At 44.4% G+C, this 21,177-nt stretch overlaps 2 protein-coding genes across 3 annotated transcripts in view; both read left to right on the top strand.

The window, feature by feature from the left end:
- The window catches only part of LOC123333673, a 23,701-nt gene extending 8,471 nt beyond the window's left edge, over positions 1-15,230 (top strand). Inside the window, exon 2 of the mRNA XM_044942846.2 lies at positions 10,689-15,230. Within this exon, the coding sequence (XP_044798781.2) occupies positions 11,467-15,009 (3,543 nt within the window). The 5' untranslated portion in view covers positions 10,689-11,466 and the 3' untranslated portion in view covers positions 15,010-15,230. The remainder of the gene's footprint in view (positions 1-10,688) is intronic.
- MUC4 (mucin 4, cell surface associated) overlaps positions 14,307-21,177 on the top strand; it is a 27,557-nt gene continuing 20,686 nt past the window's right edge. Inside the window, exons 1-7 of one of the 2 annotated variants that reach the window (XM_045165716.1) lie at positions 14,307-14,360; positions 15,801-15,920; positions 16,250-16,354; positions 17,434-17,567; positions 18,450-18,614; positions 19,340-19,495; positions 20,816-20,946. In XM_045165716.1, coding sequence (XP_045021651.1) covers positions 15,902-15,920; positions 16,250-16,354; positions 17,434-17,567; positions 18,450-18,614; positions 19,340-19,495; positions 20,816-20,946 — 710 coding nt within the window. In that variant the 5' untranslated portion in view covers positions 14,307-14,360; positions 15,801-15,901. Of the gene's footprint in view, positions 14,361-14,610; positions 14,727-15,800; positions 15,921-16,249; positions 16,355-17,433; positions 17,568-18,449; positions 18,615-19,339; positions 19,496-20,815; positions 20,947-21,177 lie in introns of those variants that run through there. The other variant, XM_045165715.1, reaches the window with a different exon arrangement.

The raw sequence follows: 21,177 nt of genomic DNA, 5'->3' as shown, positions 1-21,177 counted from the left end.
GCAAGAGAACCAGGTTCGATTCCTGGGTCCAGAAGATCCCCTGGAGAAGGAAATGGCAACCCACTCCAGTATTCTTGCCTGAAAAATCTCATGGACAGAAGAGCCTCAGGGGCTACAGTCCATGGGGTCACAAGAGTCGGACACAACTTAGCCACTAAACCACCACCAGTGTATATCTGTTCATCCTGGATTCCTAATTTATCCCTCCCCTCTTCCCCTTTGGAGACCATAAGTTTGTTTCCTATGTCTGTGAATCTGTGGAACCCACACTCTTAAGTACTCTGTGGCCTTGTCTCCATTGAATTGTCCCTGTCAGCCTCAGAAAGGACCTTGTTAGGGGGCATCAGAGGTACCGTGTTTGTCTGGAATCACAGCTAAAACAACCAATCAAACACTGAATCATAATAGCTACTACTATATCATTTTCCCACTTCATTCTCTATTCCTTCAAGTCAAAGACCAGCTGACCTGTGTTCTGAGGGAACCAGGACAATGGAAAAATCACTGATGTTGTTACAGATTTCTTAAGCCTTTCTTCCCTTTCCTCATCAGTAAATGGAGCCACCTTCTTAGAGCTGACTGAAAAAAAATTATGTCAATAACATCAAATAAAATCATTTAGAATTCATCTTTATAGCTGGCTTCAAAGCAAGAACTTTGTCTCTCCTTTCCAACTATACTCACTGAAGTCATATCCCAAACAATGCCTATTGACCACCATTTCTTCACCTTGGATATCACCACAAGTTATTTAATCTAATGTCTCCCAGCATCTGGTGTGGCAATACCAAGGTTACCCTGATGATAATCCCAGAAGCTCTGGAACCAAGTCAAAAATTGTCACAATCCAGCTTTGACCATCAGCTTACCAGCACCACTCCAGCTTTCCTTTTCCCCAATGCCCCCATCTCCAGCTGCCACCATCTTGGTCTTGGAGCTCATCTCTCCCTGACCCCCACTAAGGCAGGCACAGCTTCCTAGCCTACAGAAGCCTCAGGAGTCTGGCTACCTTTTGCCACAGCCGTGTTCACACTTCCCAGACTGTGGCCGTTGTATTGTTCTCCTCCTGGCTCCTGGACCACTGTGACAGCCACAGGAGAAATAGGTGCCGTTTAACCCTCTCTCCAACCTCAGCTGAAGGAACCAACCAGGGGATGAGGATACCTTGAGTTCATCCATTCAACAGAAGTCTGTGAAGTAATTCCTGTATGCCAGCCATCATTCCAGGCACTGGCTCTATCATGAGATCAGTCATCCTAAGGGCATTTGGAATTAGCATCTTTCCTCATTTTGAATTCTAGGAACAATGGAGGAAAAATACCCAGCAGACACAATAGTGGCCACAGTTTCTGTTTCCTCTAAGATAACAGCAAGAACACGAACCACAGCCACCAGTTCCATGGCCAGTTCCTAGAGCAGGGACTCCAGTGGCCTTCACATCCTTCATCTAACACCAACCCATCACCTCTGAGGGACAGCTTTGGAAAGTCTTCAGCTATCAAATCCTGACCACAGAGGGGCAGAAGCCTGAAATCACCCCCAACAAAGAAAGCTCTCAGAAATTTCAGCCTTTAGTTGCCAAGAATGTTTGAGAGGACGACATCCTCATCCTTGACCTGGGAAGTGCAGACCCAGCTCTCTGTGAGCAACAAGTGATACATCCTCGTTCCTCCTCTGTGAGAGGGACTGCGGCTGCGTCCGCATGAGCACAGGGGCCATGCCCATTCTGAGACTGGCACACGCACAGATGGCCCGGGCTCCCTGCACAGGACAGCAAGGCGAATGGTTCTGTCTCTTTCCTCCAGCTTCTACACACCTTTCAGGGCACTGCTGCCCATCGGTGAGTCAATTTTCTCTTCAGGGTGAATCTTGCCATTGGGTGATTTCCTTGGCTCTCCACTGCCCTAGGCACAGCTGGCGAAGATCCCCACAAATCAGGAAACAAGAGCAGAAAACTGAAACTTTGTGGGTGACACGCTGGAGCAGGAGACTCTAATCAACTCACCTCATAGTTAGCAAGTTCTCTAAAGGTTCAAAAGGACACAGCCCTGTTTGACAAGATTTTTCTCAAAGGAAGAAGATATTGGGCTGTTCTCGCTCATCCACTGCCAATGGGACTATACTTTGGCATGACTTCTCTGCAAAGAAATTTGGCAGTATGTATTAATGACATGGGGCTTCCATGGTGGCTCAGATGGTAAAGAATCTGCCTGCAACGCAGGAGACCCCAGGTTCAATTCCTGAGTCTGGAAGATCCCCTGGAGAAGGAAATGATTACCCACTCCAGTATTCATGCCTGGAGAATTCCACGGACAGAGGAGCCTGGCAGGGTTGACACGATTGAGTGACTAACTCTTTCAGCTTTCATTAATGACATGAAGACTTTTATAAGCATTAACCAGTCATTCTACTTACAGAAATTTATGTTGAGGAAATGAGCTGAACAAAGAAAACAAAACAAAATATCATTCAGAAAGATAGTCATCAAAACTTTGTTTATAATAGCAATATACTGGAAACAGGCTAAGTGTCCAACAATAAGTTAATATGGGAATATTATTTGATGTAAAAATGATGTCCAGTGTTCCACAAGGGACACAGACTCTCTCTCTCTCTTCCCTCCCCCTCCACTCCCAACACACTAGTAACACATGGAAAGAACATAAAGTAAGGTTTATTAAGGAAAAACTTACAAGCAAAGGGTACGTGATCTTTGAGCTCCCATTATTTCACAGAGAGGTTGTTATTGCAGGACACAATGGAGGAAGTGCTCTAGGAGAGAGACCTGCCCCGGTGTTACTGCTGTTTGTAGGGAGATGGGAATGGTAATAATGCAGGTATTCAGGTTGACGGAGTGGCTTTGTTAGTAAAGGGAAGCCTCCAGAGCCTAGTCAGTGGTGTTTACCTATGACATCCAAGATCTTGCTGTTGACCTTAGCTGGCCCAATCCCCCTGAGCCAGCTTTTCCAGGCCTACAAACAGAGGAAGACAAAGAACTGCCATCCAAGATAGAAAAGTTCTGTCGTTCTTCAGGGTATCTGCACAAAGAATAAAAGCATGAAGAAATGCTTATTATATCAGATAAAATTTTTTAAAGAATGCAAAGTTATATATACTAGGTAACTATGTATTTTTTAAAGCATAAGAATAATTATAGAAGGACACATAACAATGTGATTGTCTAAAGATTATGGGGTTTGGTCTTTCAAAGATTTGTATTTTATAATTTTTATATAATGAGTATGTCTTCTTTAATATATTTCAATATCATTTAACTTTGTCCATAAAGATTAGCCACATCATTTGTTAGATTTATTCTTCGGTACTTTATATTTGTCACTAAAAAAACACTACCACCAAAAAACTCTTTTTTTTTTTTGCTGATGTATAGGACTTACTTACTGGATCATATGGTAATTTTATTTTTATTATTTTTAAGGAACTGCCATACTGTTCCTGCCATACTGACTATATCATTTTATGTTCCCACCAACAGAGAACAAGGATTCCAATCATCCCACATCTTCATCTGCAAACAGGGATACTTTTACTTATTTCTCATTCCAATTTGGATGACTTTTATTTTATTTTATTTTTCTTGTGTAATTGATTTGGCTAGAACTCCCAGTACTTATCTTGGACAAGTTACTTATTGAGTCTCAGTCTCTAATTTGTAAAAGGAGGGCACTTAACTACATCTGTAACATAGCCTGTTTCTTTATAATTTTTTCCCTTTCTAGAAGATACTTTTAATAGAACAAGTTTTCTATATGATAATCTTTTACTTACACAAAAGTAGATACTGGCTAGAATTTTATTCTATTAACTGTTGGATTCTTCTCAATATTTATTAAATTTTGTATTGCTTGACCTTTGGGCTATAATTTTTTGTATTATACAGCTTCCTTGCTGGTTCAAATGGTAAAGAATCCACCTGCAATATAGGAGACCCAGATTCGATCTCAGGGTCAGGAAGATCCCCTGGAGAAGGGAACGGCAATCCGCTCCAGTATTCTTGCCTGAACAATCCCATGAACAGAGGAGTCTGGAGGGCTATAGTCCATGGGGTTGAAAGAGGCAGACACGACTGAATGACTAATACTAATATCCAGTACTGTGTTGATTAGAAGTGGCGAAAACAGGCACCCTTGCCTTGTTCTTGATCTTAGAAACACTGCAGTGTTTCACCATTGAGGATGATATTTGCTATGGCATTTTCATATATGATCTTCATTATATTGATATAGTTTCCCTCTACTTCTAGTTTGTTGAGGCTTTTTATCATGAAAGAGTGTCAAATTTTATCAAATGCTTTTTCTGCATCAGTTTAGGTGATCATGTCATTTCCCACCTTCATTTTGTTCATATGATATATCACATTGATCAAGTTTCTTATGTTGAATCAGTATTGCATTTCAGATATAAATCTCATTTGGTCATGATGTATAATCCTTTTAATATACTGCTGAATTCAGCTTGCTATCGTTTTGTTGAGAGTTTTTGCATCAATGTTCATAAGGAATATTGTCATAAGGGATATCATTTTCTTTTCCTATAGTGTCTTTGCCTGGGTTTAGTATCAAGGTAATGCTGGGTTAAAAGAATGAGTTAGAAAGTACTCCTTCCTCTTCAATTAAATGGAAAAGTTTGAGAAGGATTGGTGTTAGTTCTTCTTCAAGTGTTTGGTCGAATTCACTAGTGAAGCCATCAGGTCCAGTGCTTTTCTTTGTTGGTTCAATCTCCTTACAAGTTATATGTCTATTTAGATTTTCTATTTGTCCATAATTTAGTCTTGATAGATTCTGTGTTTCTAGGAGACACATTGATCATTTTATCTAGGTTATCCAGTTTGTTGGTATATAATTGTTCATAGTAATCTCCTATAATCCTTCAAATTTCTGTAGAATTGGTAATAATGCCCCCATTCTTATTTCTAGTTTTAGTAATTTGAGTTTTCTTTCTTTTTTTTCCTTTAGTCAGTCTAGGTAAAAGTTTATCAATATTGGATCTTTCCAAAGAACCAACTTTTAGTTTAATTAATTCTCTTTATTGTTTTTCTATTCTCTATCTCATTTATGTTTGCTCTGATCTTTATTATATCTTTCCTTCTGCTAGCAGTGTGCTTATTTTATCTTCCAAAAAACCAAGTTTTGACCTTATTAATTCTGTTTTCAACTGTTTTTCTATCACTAAACTCTGTTTTAATTATATTGTTCATTCAGCTTTCTTTTTCTTTTTTTTCTTTCTGGTTTTTCTAGGCCATCTTTTCACTGAGGATTCCAGGTTATGCAGAAGATACTCAATTTATAGAAAACATTTCTTATACATTATCTGGCATTTGCAGGTTTTGTAAAGGCTTATCTCTTCTGTCATTTTGCTGGAAATGGAGCTGCACTACTTTCATCAATGAACAAACAAAAACCGTTACTTAAGAATTTGGGTTGTGCAATCATAAAACTTTTGCTACTGATATTGATTTTAACAGAGGTGATGCAGGGGTTTAATTGCTGCTAAGTTGCTTCAGTCGTGTACGACTCTGTGCGACCCCATAGACGGCAGCCCACCAGGCTTCCCTGTCACTGGGATTCTCCAGGCAAGAACAATGGAGTGGGTTGCCATTTCCTTCTCCAATGCATGAAAAGTGAAAGTGAAGTCGCTCAGTCATGTCCGACTCATAGTGACCCCATGGACTGCAGCCTACTAGGCTCCTCCATCCATGGGATTTTCCAGGCAAGAGTACTGGAGTGGGGTGCCATTGCTTTCTCTTAATTGCTGAGAATCTATAATAAGTTTAGTAAGTTTGGTATGTAAATAGCTTCTGTCTGGTGACTCAATGCCAGATGACAGAGTATTGCTTTGGTTTATGTTCTTAGGGAAATATAATGTCTGATGATAATTGCAGAGATATGTCTTCCAATCCGAACTAGAGAAACCGAGTTTTGCAAATTTACTGAGGAGAGAGCAAGTATAGAATATGGAGTCCTATAAACAAGTCTACTCATTATTCTGAATAAAGGAAGTCCCCTTTTAAAGTTGAAGCAGATTGCTCAGATAAGTGCCTAATAAATACTTGTGGAACTGAAAAAAAAATAAAATTGAAGCAGAGTCTTTTTGGGTGAAGTAGAAACCCAAGGACTTTCTAACACAGGTCTGCAGCTCAATCTGTGCATTTATCCATACCAGCTTAGAAGCCTGTCACCTGTAATTAGTTACTATTAATAAATAGTAGGTGAGTCACTTTCAACAAATTAGAGCTACAGGGTGAGTCACTTTTTAATTAGAGCTGATACATAGTCACTCTCACTCACTTGAAAGTCAAAGTTTTATTGAAGTATAGTGGGCTTAATGATGTTGTATTAACTTCTGCTGTACAGCAAAGTGCCTCAGCTATACATATATATCCTTTGCCATTACGGTTATCACAGGATATTGAATATACTTCCATTTACTACACAGTAGGAACTTGTTTATCCATCAAATTGCTTTTTTAAGAAGAGAAAGTGGGGAAGATCCCCTGGAGAAGGGGGTGGCAACCCATTCCAGTATTCTTGCCTGGAGAATCCCATGGACAGAGGAGCCTTTCAGGCTACCACCGTGGTGTTGCGAGAGTCAAACACAACTGAGTGACTGAGCACAAACACACATTCACAGTTGACAAAATTACTTTTGAGACCTTGAATGAATGTCAGAGCACTCAGTACCTGGAGGAGTGTTTTGAGAGCACCGAATCCTAACCCCTAGACCACCAGGGAGCGTCTAGAGGAGTGTTTTGAATCTGGCTAATCATGAAAAATCCGCCCCCTTCTCGTAAGTATTTTAAAAAACCAGCTATTCAAAAGGGAGAGGAGATATATAGATATCTATGGCTGATTCATGTTGATGTTTGACAGAAAACAACAAAATTCTGTAAAGCAATTATCCTTCAATGAAAAAATTAATTAATTAAAAAAAAACAACAACTGGCTATTTTCCCCTCGGAGAAAAGAGCTCTTTTCAAAGAAAGAGTAGTGTCTTAGCCTTAATGTTCATGTTACTTAAGAGAACATCTCCTGATATATGGGAAAGGTATTTCTGTAAAGAACTAAATACTGCAAATTTACTAAAACTGGATTCATTGTTCTATACAACAAATTGTATTGGAAAAAATTTATTGTCAACCTAAGGGTTGTATCAAAAAGATGTTAGCTCTGTGTTTTTTTAAGGAAATTTTTTTTTTAAGTTAAAGGTAGTTTAGGGGAAAAAATCAGATAATGTACCTGAACTAATGTAAAATATAAAATGAAGTTAGATTGTCATCAATAAACTGCTACTATTATACCTCTCTCTTTAACACTGGGTATAGACTTTTGTTGAGAGCATCTATAAAAAGGGCCATCCAATGACTTTTATGGGCCCTAGGCACTTTTGTCTTCCTGGGCTTCTTCCTCTGATTAAAAAAAAAAAAATTAAAAGCTATATTTTATGACTGTGTTGGACTAATGCAATCAAAGGTGGATTCATTATTACATATTCATTATTATTACACTGACTTTTTTCTCCCTTCTGATTGAAAAAGAAAATAACAAGAATGTATCCAAAAGTAGCTTAGGCCCGGCTCTGTGCCTCACCTACTTGCCCACCTGCTGGCAATTGTAAGGCAATGGTGCCTTGAGAAACAGCTTGCTGAGGTTGGTCTGTTTTCAGGACCTCCCACATGATTTTACAAATAACCAGAACTCATATTCAGTTCAGTACAGTTCAGTTGCTCAGTCGTGTCCGACTCTTTGCGACCCCATGAGTCGCAGCACGCCAGGCCTCCCTGTCCATCACCAACTCCCGGAGTTCACTCAAACTCATGTCCATCGACTCAGTGATGCCATCCAGCCATCTCATCCTCTGTCGTCCCCTTCTCCTCCTGCCCCCAATTCCTCCCAGCATCAGTCTTTTCCAACGAGTCAACTCTTCGCATGAAGTGGCCAAAGTACTGGGGTTTCAGCTTTAGCATCAGTCCTTCCAAAGAATACCCAGGACTGACCTCCTTTAGAATGGACTGGTTGGATCTCCTTGCAGTCCAAGGGACTCTCAAGAGTCTTCTCCAACACCACAGTTCAAAAGCATCAATTCTTCAGCGCTCAGCTTTCTTCACAGTCCAACTCTCACATCCATCTATGACCACTGGAAAAACCATAGCCTTGATTAGACGGACCTTTGTTGGCAAAGTAATGTCTCTGCTTTTGAATATGCTATCTAGGTTGGTCATAACTTTCCTTCCAAGGAGTAAGCGTCTTTTAATTTCATGGCTGCAGTCACCATCTGCAGTGATTTTGGAGCCCCAAAAAATAGTTTGACACTGTTTCCACTGTTTCCCCATCTATTTCCCATGAAGTGATGGGACCATGATCTTTGTTTTCTGAATGTTGAGCTGTAAGCCAACGTTTTCACTCTCCTCTTTCACTTTCATCAAGAGGCTTTTTAGTTCCTCTTCACTTCCTGCCATAAGGGTGGTGTCATCTGCATATCTGAGGTTATTGATATTTCTCCAGGCAATCTTGATTCCAGCTTGTGCTTCTTCCAGCCCAGCGTTTCTCATGATGTACTCTGCATAGAAGTTAAATAAGCAGGGTGACAATATACAGCCTTGACATACTCCTTTTCCTATTTGGAACCAGTCTGTTGTTTCATGTCCAGTTCTAACTGTTGCTTCCTGACTTCATATTACTCCCAGTTAAAAATAAAAATAGGCAAAGTTCTGGATTGTAGGTAGAGGGACCACCCAAAAAGATGACAGTAAAATGAAATAAAAAATATATATCTGAATATAAGAGAGTCCTCCCCCCAAAAAAAAATTATTCCAGAGAAGAGGGAGTCACTTATACACTTGAGTCCTCATAAATTCTCTTGTATTATTAGGTGCACTCCCAAATGGTTTGGGCTTCCCTGGTAGCTCAGTTGGTAAAGAATCCGCCTGCAATGCAGGAGACCCTGATTCGATTCCTGGGTCAGGACGATCCTCTGGAGAAGGGATAGGCTACCCACTCCAGTATTCTTGGGCTTCCCTGGTGGCTTCCCAAATGCTTTATACTGATAAACAAAGTCATGTGAGACAGTACAAGTAATTGACATGTACTGTCAGCAGTACATATATCTAGTCATGTCAGGTATTCAAATACACAAGTTCATATTATTTCCCTTTTCTTGCTTTTTGAAGAAGGTCCTTATGGGTCAGCAAAATACTTAGGTGTTTGAGATGAGATACAAGAGAGAAAGGCTTCCCTGGTGGCTCAATGGCAAAGAATCCTCCTGCCAATGCAGGAGACATGGGTTCGATTCCTGAGTTGGGAAGATATCCAGGAGAAGGAAATGACAACCCACTCCAGTATTCTTGCCTAGGAAATCCCATGGATGGAGGATCCTGGCAGGCTACTGTCAAAGGGATCCCAAAGAGCTGGACATGACTTAGCAACTAAACAACAACAACGAGAGAGAAAGAAAAGATCTTAAGATTGTCGCTGGGGGTCGGGGTGGAGGCGGGGAGTGAAAACTTTTTAGAGATGGGATTAGGAGACAGGTGGGAAGGAAAACTGAGAGATGAACACTAGGTTAAGGAAAAGAAAAAGAGGCTATGAAAAATACAGAAGGCTACTCATTTCCTTTATCATGTTTGAACAATATTTGTATAAGATATGCAAAATTTTGAAATTTTGTGATTGAATAAACAGTGTGTGTATTTTAATTAAAACACTGTTCTAGGATGGAAGCTCATGTAGCTTGGCTTCCATATAAGCCTTATATGGAGAAAGTAGGAGTGTATTGAGCCAATTTCAATGAGCAAACCCAGAAAATTTACGATAATGGAGAAAATGTTAGCACAAAGACATTCATTGCAGTATTATTTATGACTAGGTGGCACAGTATTGGTAGAAATCTTGTTGTTTGTTGTTTAGTTGCTAAATCATGTCAAACTCTTTATGACCTTGTGGACTGCAGTCCACCAGGCCTCCCTGTCCTTCATTATCTCCCGAAGTTTGCTCAAACTCATATCCATTGAGTCGGCGATGCCATCCAACCATCTCATCCTTTGTTGCCTCCTTCTCCCCTGCCCTCAAACTTCCCCATATCCAAGTCTTTTCTAATGAGTCACCTCTTTTCATCAGGTGACCAAAATTTTGGAGCCCCAGCTTCAGCAATGGTACTTCTAATGAGTATTCAGGATTGATTTCCTTTAGGACTGACTGGTTTGATCTCCTTGCAGTCCAAGGGAGTCTTAAGAGTCTTCTCCAACACCACAATTCGAGAACATCAGTTCTTTGTCACTCAGCATTCTTTATGGACCAACTCTCACATCCATATATGACTACTGGAAGGACCATAGCTTTGACTCTATGGCCCTTTGTCTGCAAAGCGATATCTCTGCTTTTTAATATATTGTCTAGGTTTGTCATAGCTTTCCTTCTAAGAAGCAAGAGTCTTTTAATTTCATGGCTGCAGTCACTGCTGCCAATAATTTTGGATCCCAAGAAAATAAAATCTGTGATTTTGGAGCACAAGAAAAGAAATCTTAGACATGGTTTAATAATTAATTCTGCAGCCATTCATTATGAAGCACTGTGATATAGAGTGCTACATGTGAAAAATAATTGTGTTATAAACTCCAACCTCACAGAAGGAAACTCTCTTGTCTCATGAGTCCTTGTATCTTATATTTACAGGCACTGCCCAAACCCAGGGGGCATCGTTGACAAGCAGACACTGTCTGACAAGCAGTGTTACTGAGGACCTGTCCCCTTCCAGCATCAGCCACACACCTCCCACATCATCAGAACTGATGACAGGAACAACCTCAGCCAACATCACTGTAGGTCAAGCAAAGGAAATATCACCCTCTGTTACTAGCAATTTTGATCCAGTCACCTCAGCAGTCTCAATAGCAGCTGGAGGAAAGAGACAATCAAAGGCATTTTCTTCCAGTTCCACTACTCGGGATACATCAGCATCTTCTCAAAACTATCAGGCTGAGCTCAGAAAGACCATGGAAGAATCCCAAACCACCACCATCACAGAAGTGAGGCAGTCATTACCTTCATCCTCTTCAAGTGGACATGCAACACAATTGAAAACTACCCATGAGACATTCCTTTCAGGCAAAACAATCTCTTCAGTCTCATCTGGTGTGAGTCACATGCTTGTAACAAAATCAAAAATGTTGACAGCACCAACCTCAACAGACAGAACATTCTCCCCATCAAATGTAAGCAATACATCTCCAATGACATCAGCATCTTCTCAGAACCACCAGACTCCGAGCATGAAAACCACCAGAGGAACACAAACCACCACCATCACAGCTGTGAGAACATCAACTCTCTCGTCATCGACACGTGCACTCAAATCTACAGAAGACACTTCCCAGAGGACATCCCCTTCAGGTACAACAACCACTTCATTCCCACCCTATGTGAGGCATACACCTACAGTAACATCAAAAATATGGAGAACAAAAACCTCAGCAGACATCACTGTAGGAAACCCGAGGAACACATCACCAACTCTACCGAGACATATCCATCCAGTGTCAGTGACAACTGGACCAGAGAAACAATCAACCTTACCCCCTTCCACCACTTCTACTGGGAAAACATCAGCATCTTCTCAGAACCACCAGACTCCGAACATGAAAACCACCAGAGGAACACAAACCACCACTATCACAGTTGTGAGAACATCAACTCTCTCATCATCGACACGTGCACTCAAATCTACAGAAGGCACTTCCCAGAGGACATCTCCTTCAGGTACAATAACCACTTCATTCCCACCCCATATGAGGTATACACCTACGGTAACATCAAAAATATGGAGAACAAAGTCCTCAGCAGACACCACTGTAGGAAACCCAAGGAACACATCACCAACTCTACCGAGACATATCCATCCAGTGTCAGTGACAACTGGACCAGAGAAACAATCAACCTTACCCCCTTCCACCACTTCTACTGGGAAAACATCAGCATCTTCTCAGAACCACCAGACTCCGAACATGAAAACCACCAGAGGAACACAAACCACCACTATCACAGTTGTGAGAACATCAACTCTCTCATCATCGACACGTGCACTCAAATCTACAGAAGGCACTTCCCAGAGGACATCTCCTTCAGGTACAACAACCACTTCATTCCCACCCTATGTGAGGCATACACCTACAGTAACATCAAAAATATGGAGAACAAAAACCTCAGCAGACATCACTGTAGGAAACCCGAGGAACACATCACCAACTCTACCGAGACACATCCATCCAGTCTCCACAGTGTCAATGACAACTGGACCAGAGAAACAATCAATCTTACCCTCTTTCACCACTTCGGCTGGGAAAACATCAATGTCTCCTCAGAACCACCAGACTCCGAGCATGAAAACCACCAGGGGAACACAAACGACCACCATCACAGCTGTGAGAACATCAACTGTCTCATCATCGACACGTGCACACAGATCTACAGAAGGCACTTCCCAGAGGACAGCTCCTTCAGGTACAATAACCACTTCATTCCCACCCCATATGAGGTATACACCTACGGTAACATCAAAAATATGGAGAACAAAGTCCTCAGCAGACACCACTGTAGGAAACCCAAGGAACACATCACCAACTCTACCGAGACATATCCATCCAGTGTCAGTGACAACTGGACCAGAGAAACAATCAACCTTACCCCCTTCCACCACTTCTACTGGGAAAACATCAGCATCTTCTCAGAACCACCAGACTCCGAGCATGAAAACCACCAGAGGAACACAAACCACCACCATCACAGCTGTGAGAACATCAACTCTCTCATCATCGACACGTGCACTCAAATCTACAGAAGACACTTCCCAGAGGACATCTCCTTCAGGTACAACAACCACTTCATTCCCACCCTATGTGAGGCATACACCTACAGTAACATCAAAAATATGGAGAACAAAAACCTCAGCAGACATCACTGTAGGAAACCCGAGGAACACATCACCAACTCTACCGAGACACATCCATCCAGTCTCCACAGTGTCAATGACAACTGGACCAGAGAAACAATCAATCTTACCCTCTTTCACCACTTCGGCTGGGAAAACATCAATGTCTCCTCAGAACCACCAGACTCCGAGCATGAAAACCACCAGGGGAACACAAACCACCACCATCACAGCTGTGAGAACATCAACTCTCTCATCATCGACACATGCACGCAAATCTACAGAAGGCATTTCCCAGAGGACATCTCCTTCAGATACAATAACCACTTCATTCCCACCCCATATGAGGTATACACCTATGGTAACATCAAAAATATGGAGAACAAAGTCCTCAGCAGACACCACTGTAGGAAACCCAAGGAACACATCACCAACTCTACCGAGACATATCCATCCAGTGTCAGTGACAACTGGACCAGAGAAACAATCAACCTTACCCCCTTCCACCACTTCTACTGGGAAAACATCAGCATCTTCTCAGAACCACCAGACTCCGAACATGAAAACCACCAGAGGAACACAAACCACCACCATCACAGCTGTGAGAACATCAACTCTCTCATCATCGACACGTGCACTCAAATCTACAGAAGACACTTCCCAGAGGACGTCTCCTTCAGGTACAACAACCACTTCATTCCCACCCGATGTGAGGCATACACCTACAGTAACATCAAAAATATGGAGAACAAAAACCTCAGCAGACATCACTGTAGGAAACCCGAGGAACACATCACCAACTCTACCGAGACACATCCATCCAGTCTCCACAGTGTCAATGACAACTGGACCAGAGAAACAATCAATCTTACCCTCTTTCACCACTTCGGCTGGGAAAACATCAATGTCTCCTCAGAACCACCAGACTCCGAGCATGAAAACCACCAGGGGAACACAAACCACCACCATCACAGCTGTGAGAACATCAACTCTCTCATCATCGACACATGCACGCAAATCTACAGAAGGCATTTCCCAGAGGACATCTCCTTCAGATACAATAACCACTTCATTCCCACCCCATATGAGGTATACACCTATAGTAACATCAAAAATATGGAGAACAAAGTCCTCAGCAGACACCACTGTAGGAAACCCAAGGAACACATCACCAACTCTACCGAGACATATCCATCCAGTGTCAGTGACAACTGGACCAGAGAAACAATCAACCTTACCCCCTTCCACCACTTCTACTGGGAAAACATCAGCATCTTCTCAGAACCACCAGACTCCGAACATGAAAACCACCAGAGGAACACAAACCACCACTATCACAGCTGTGAGAACATCAACTCTCTCATCATCGACACGTGCACACAGATCTACAGAAGGCACTTCCCAGAGGACATCTCCTTCAGGTACAACAACCACTTCATTCCCACCCGATGTGAGGCATACACCTACAGTAACATCAAAAATATGGAGAACAAAAACCTCAGCAGACATCACTGTAGGAAACCCGAGGAACACATCACCAACTCTACCGAGACACATCCATCCAGTGTCAGTGACAACTGGACCAGAGAAACAATCAACCTTACCCCCTTCCACCACTTCTACTGGGAAAACATCAGCATCTTCTCAGAACCACCAGACTCCGAACATGAAAACCACCAGGGGAACACAAACCACCACCATCACAGCTGTGAGAACATCAACTGTCTCATCATCGACACGTGCACTCAAATCTACAGAAGGCACTTCCCAGAGGACATCTCCTTCAGGTACAACAACCACTTCATTCCCACCCGATGTGAGGCATACACCTACAGTAACATCAAAAATATTAGAACAAAAAGGTCAACAGACAACACTATAAGAAACACAATAGACAAATCCCCTTTTGTAACTGGAAGTTCTTCTCCATTCACTCCTAAAGCTTCTACACCATGGCAGTCATCAGTACAATCTACTCCTTTCCACCAGTTCTTCAACTCCACAGACATCTATGGTTTTCCATCCTCACTAAAGCAAAGACACAAAGACCACAGGATGGCCCTATACTAAAAGTTCAATCTCTACAGATGTTTCTCATGAGATATTTACTCCAGATAAAACAATAACACTCACTTCTGTATCCTTCAGTGACAGCCACACAACTCAGTCAGAAAAAGAACCATTGTCAACACCAGTGGTTGCCAGTACATTGATCACAGAAAGAGCATCCACCTCCCCTGCTAGTATTTCTTGAGTTACATCTAAAGTCTCAACAGTAGAAAACAGGAAGAACTAACCACATACTGCTATCTGAGAATATCTCAGTTAGCATTTTCCCAGACTCACTGGACACCAGGGACAGAGACCACTGCGGGTATTCTTATCAGCAGCACGAGCTCCAGTATGACTCAAACCTTCAAAATAGTCATGTCTGTATCTCCTTCATCCAAACTGTAATAGTCCCAACAAGGCAGTCAACCCCACTGTCTACCAGCATCTCTCCTCGAGAAGCATCAGCTATTTCTCAAATAGTTTCCACACAAGGCATACAGACCACACAAGAACCCCAAAAATGAATTTATTCTCCCCCATGATGAGCACAATCAAAATAGCCTCATCTGCAACTTCATTCAAACCAAGTGGACACTCAACCTCCAAAAGTGTTCTTCAGGTTACATCCACCACAGATGAAGTGACAACCTTCACCCCAGCACCCTCCAGGGACAGTCACACAACTCAGTCCACCTCCACTATCACAGGACTGTGGACAGCACCAACCCACCACAACACCGCCCTGGGAACCTCAGTTGGCACCTCACTTTCCATAACAAGCACCACTAATTCTTTATTCTCTCAATCAGCCCCTGGCCCTGCAGTCACCTGGAGCTCCACCACCCGATTCACAAGTCACCCCACTCCCCTGTCTGTTACCAGCACTTCTCCAACAGTCACAGGCTCCACCATGAAGGCTGAGACATCAGGTAGGGGGACTCTGGGGTCTTGGTCTCTTACAGTAGCCCAGTTAGCTCAATTCAGCTCACAGGAGTGCCTGAGAAAGGACGTGAGCTAGCACTCCCAGCTGGAAGTCAGGTCCATGAGAAGATGAAGTCAGTGGCAGGTATGGTGGGTCACAGGCTCACCATCCACTCTACCCCAGGAGATAACTGCTTTTCTGCAGGGGGTGGTTTGGGGATGACCAGAACACAGGTTTCTAGCTGTCTCTCCCAGCTCCTAAAGTCTGTGACTCTCTTAAATTCTACTACTCTCTGACTGTCAGACCCACTCCAGTCTTCTTTCCTTGCCTGCCCAGGAAAAATCACAACCTCACAGAGGGCAGACCATGGGGGAAGCACAGCATCACTACCCTCAACAACCTCCCAGACCCTTACCACCTCCACTCCTGGGACTTCTACAGGTACCCACTCCACAGCTGCATCAGTCCCTGTTAACCCTGGGAAAGGCAAGTGATTCCATGGAGCTAGAGCCTCTCCGCCCTGGGAGGGAGAGGATGGAGCTAGACGTGGAGGTAGTTGTGGCAGCTGGATTGTATCTACCAATGACAGCCCTTGTGAGTTGTTGGGGCTTCTGTGGATCTCTCCACTGCTCCATCAGGGTCATGGGAAGTCCAGCTGCTCTCCCTATCCCCTTGATAGGGATGGGTAACTGAGTGTTTAGTCTCATCCTGCTTGCTCACAGACTATGTTGTTTCAAATCAGAAGAGCCCTACAGGGGACAATGCAAGAGCATGAGTTGGGTGCTGAGGGCTGGCTTTGCACATGGTGCTGGGCTAGGAGCTGGAAATACAGAAATGACCAAGGGGCTGTTTAGAGAGAGACATATCTTCTGCCTCAGTAGATGCCATTAGAGGAACAAACCCAGGATATTAGGTGCACTTATTGGAAGGCCCTGAGGAAATGTCAGGGGTGGATTCAAGGTGAAGAGGAGGCTTCCTGGAAAGAGTAAATAGGAACTGGGGAGAGGAAGTGCCCCATGCAGGCAGGAGGGCCTAAACATCTGGAATAAAGGTATGGACAGGAAAAGCAGTCCTGGTGTCACCTGGGGAGGAGGTCCCCAAAGAATTTGGGGTTACCAGAAATAAGGTGAAAAGTGCCGAGAAGCAAGGCTGATGTGTGAGGGAATCTTGTAGATAACAGATCGTGTAGATGCCATCACAGCTGGGGTCAGGAAGAAATTTGCAGGAGGCCAGGAGAGCAGTGTAGGGCTTCCCAGGTGGCTCAGTGGTAAAGAATCTGCCTGCCAATGCAGGAGATGCAAGAGACTCTGGTTCAATCCCTGAGTCGGGGACATCTCCTAGAGTAGGAAATGGCAACCCACTCTAAGGTTCTTGCCCGGAAAAATCCCATGGACAGAGGAGCCTGGCAGGCTACAGTCCATGGGGTCATCAGGGAAGGCTTCTTGGAGGTGAAATGCCCTACCAGCCTTAATGACTTTGGGGCCCTTGAGAACTTCCTGCTCCTCTTTGTACCGGCCCAGGTGTTCTCCTCTTCCCCTACGGGCCAAGTGCTGGAGACCGGGAGTTTGTCAGGAGGACCGTGGACTTCACCTCACCACTCTTCAAGCCCCAGATCGGCTTCCCCCTTGGCTCCTTGCTCTGGGATTCCCTCTACGTGAGTCCCCAACTGCAACCCAAAGGACAGGACTCACGACCTGCATTCCCCAGGCCCTGCTTCCCCTCCAGGGCTCAAAGATGGCCCTGTGCCCATGAGCAGCTATGACTATGAGGCTTGTCAGGACCCTCCTATGTCTCTGCCGCTGGCTCTGTTTACATACACTGTCTTTAATGACAAGGCACCAGCTGAGGAAAACAAGGAGTGAGGCTATACCCTGCCCCGTGCCCCTGCCACACACACATATGTGGACAGAGTGTTGTCACCTGAGTAGAGAGGTCCTAGGGCCCAGTAATCTCTCCACAGTTTTTGTGGCTCCCCACCCCCGCCCTTTTTTTTTTTTTGAGTAGGAAGCCCTACTTGGGGAAACTCGACTGATGCTGTTCAAATTTTCTGTAATTATTTTCCTGGTTCCTTGGTCCAAGTACTTCATGTCTCATAGAAGAGGGCTGAAGGGCAGTTTTGGCCCTCGACGAGGGGGCTGAGCCAGGACACACTGAGAGAGCCACACAGTGATGGAGTGAGAGTATAAATTCTTTCAGCTCTAACTGATATGGCACAAGCTTCAGGGGTGGGGGCCAAGGGGATTTACCCAGAGGCCTCTGCTCTTTGGTGGGCTGGTTTATGGATGGGTCTGCCACTGAAGCAGGACAAAACCTACCACCTTAGGAAGCTCTTAAGATGAGAGGACTGGCCTATGAATGAAGTTTTTCTGGGAAAACTATGTACCCGGGCTCTCCCAGCAGGCAGGGAGATGGATGAGACCATCCATTTCCAGGGGTTGTTGACATCTCCAAGTTCCACCCTCACGAATCCCAGGAGCTGGCCCAAGTCTGGGATGCTCCCTCCCTGAATGCTAACCGGAGGAACCTTTGTGCTCAGTTCACAGATAATGGCCAAATCATTTTCCCGAAGTCAGACTACGAGATTTTCTCCTACCCCAACCCTCCCCTTAGAGGCTTTTCAGACTGGGACTCTGTGGCCATGGTGGCTCCATTCTGGGATGATGCTGATTTCTCCAGCAGCCGGGGAACCATATTTTACCAGGTGGGCCTTTCAAAGCTCAGCACACAGAGTTCTCCAGCAGCCAGCAAGGAGAGACAAAGGCCTGTGCGGAGGGCCTTGCAAGTGCTCTTGCTGTCAGAACCCTCCTGTCAGTGGGTGGGAACTGAAGCTTATATGAGGGTGGGGAGGAAACAGATTAGGACGCAGCCATGGGAAGACTGCAGTGGTGGGTGTGGGTTGGCCATCCGCTGTTGGATTTTAGAATGAGGTTGCAGGGGCTTCCTCCTAATAAGGCCGAGTCAAGCACGGCCCCTGCGTGTGCTCCTGGGTTGGGTTAATGATTCCACTCAGAGAGAGCTCTCAGTGTAGTGAAAGCTACTGCAGCAAATACTGATCGTGCCCTGGCCATGGACAAGACGCTGTAGAAGGTCCAAAGGTGGAGAAGCACACACATGTCTTAAAGAGCCTCTTGTTGGACCCAGAGAAGTACAAATGGATGCAGGTGGTTGCACCATCAGAGCCAGTTTATGCTAAGAGATGCACAAGTTCAAGTTAGAAGACTTGGGTTTCTGGGTCTTGACTATCCACTTCATAACACCCCATGTTTCCCTGCAGATTGATCTTCAGGTCATTAACTGAAAACATAAGCCTGGGAGTGGGAAGGATGGAACATATGGGTGGACTAAAGTGAGAAGAAAATGGGGGTCCCTCAGGAGTATTGAGATGGGATCCTTATTTCCTTTTCCATATCTGCCTTCTTTTCCTAGGAATATGAGACTCTCTATGATGACTACAACACACTAGTGCAGAAGGTGGAGTCTTCAATTAAAATGTTAACAAAAACCGGAAACTACAAAGCCAGGTGGACGCTAAAGATCACGTGGGTTCATGTCCCCGCCTATCCTGCCCGGGTGACCATTGGGGTGAGTGGACCAGTGGGCAATGTCCTGTGAACCACCTGGAAGTCAGGCATCCTAGAATCCTAAGCAGGGACCACTTGTCTAAACTCCTCTCTGAGTCAAGGACAGATGGCTGATTAGAGCACTTCCCTCCCAGCCCACCTTTTTGCCTCCCTATCCCCCATCCCCACCACCTCCAAAACCCCCTGCTCTGTCTCCTGAGCACTTACCACATGGCAGGGTTGCCTCGGGGCTTTGCTTACATGCCTCACAGCAGCCAAAGCACTGGGTATTAGAAGACTGAAACATGGAGCATGCAATAAGTAAAAAGTGGCTGTGCCAAGTCACTTCAGTAATGTCCGACTATTTGCGACCCTATGGACTGTAGCCTGCCAGGTTCCTCTGTCCATGGGAGTCTCCAGGCAAGAATGCTGGACTGGGTTACCATGCTCTCCTCCAGGGAATCTTCCTGATACAGGGATGGAACCCATGTTTCTTATGGTTTCAGTATTGGCAGGCAGGTTCTTTACCACTAGAGCCACCTGGGAAGCCCCCCAAATGGCTGGCTATTGGCAATATTATATGGCTCAATCTAATGTAATTATCCACATATTAGAGATGAGAAAGATGATGGTTAGAGAGGTTAAGCAACTGCTCAAGGTCATCCAGCTAGCAGATGACAAAGCCAGGCCTGGAACCAAGGTTTTTCTGTCTCCAGACTCTGGCTCATGACAGAAAAGCATCCAGTGGAGAGGGGCCATGCCTCGTGCTCCCCCTAGCCTTCCCTCTGGGGCCTCACCACTCTGACAGTCACAGAGCTTCCTTGTGTCTGGTCTGAAGTCACCCATTTCTTTATTGGCTCAGCAAATTCATTGCTTACTCACTGTGTAGAAGCACAGTGCTCGAAATCTGCCTTCAGAGAATCTCCAGTCTCACCTGCATGGTTCCTCTGTGCTATTTGGGGAGGGGACATTTGGACGATATCCTTAAATATCCCAAAGGAAGCTCCGCAGGCCTCTCTCAGCTCTCTGAGGTCTTGGCTAATCTCTCTGGTTGCTGAAGCTTTCTCAGACAGACCCTCTTCTAACAGGATTCCAACTCAGAATCCTTTACCTTTCCTCGCTGGAAAGAAGTCACAAAGAAGGGAAATACACCACAGCAGGTGCTTTGACAGTCAGGGTGGAATCTCTGCAAAATTCCAAAATTGCCTGTATTTAAGCCCATGCCTTTGTTCTCAGAGGTCAGGAAAAGGTGATGTGGGTGTCAGAGTGGGGGTGTGGGATGGGTGATGGGACACCCCAGATCTCTCACAGGCATCCCTGTTTGTCTCCAACCAACCCCCAGACCAACACCTACCAGGCCATCCTTTCCACGGACGGGAGCAGGTCCTATGCCCTGTTTCTCTACCAAAGTGGTGGTATGCAGTGGAATGTGACCGGGCGACCTGGCAACTCTGTCCTGATGGGCTTTGCCAGGTAGGACAGGGATGGGCTGGCAGCCGTGAGTAGATAATGGGAGGTGGTGCAGAGCAGGGCTTGCACTGCACACACTCTGTCCCCCAGAACTGGGCAGGACTCTTCCTCGCCAATGCTTCTGACTCACGCTGATTCTGGTTTCCACTTCTTTCTGTTTCAAATGCAAAGATCCCGCTTCACCCTGCCATTCTCTTTCCTATCCCAGTTCCGTGCATGGTGATAATAAATCCC

The sequence above is a fragment of the Bubalus bubalis genome, chromosome 1 (genome assembly GCF_019923935.1).
Source record: "Bubalus bubalis isolate 160015118507 breed Murrah chromosome 1, NDDB_SH_1, whole genome shotgun sequence".
NCBI lineage: Eukaryota > Metazoa > Chordata > Mammalia > Artiodactyla > Bovidae > Bubalus > Bubalus bubalis.
This window is presented reverse-complemented; position numbering and strand designations above follow the sequence as displayed.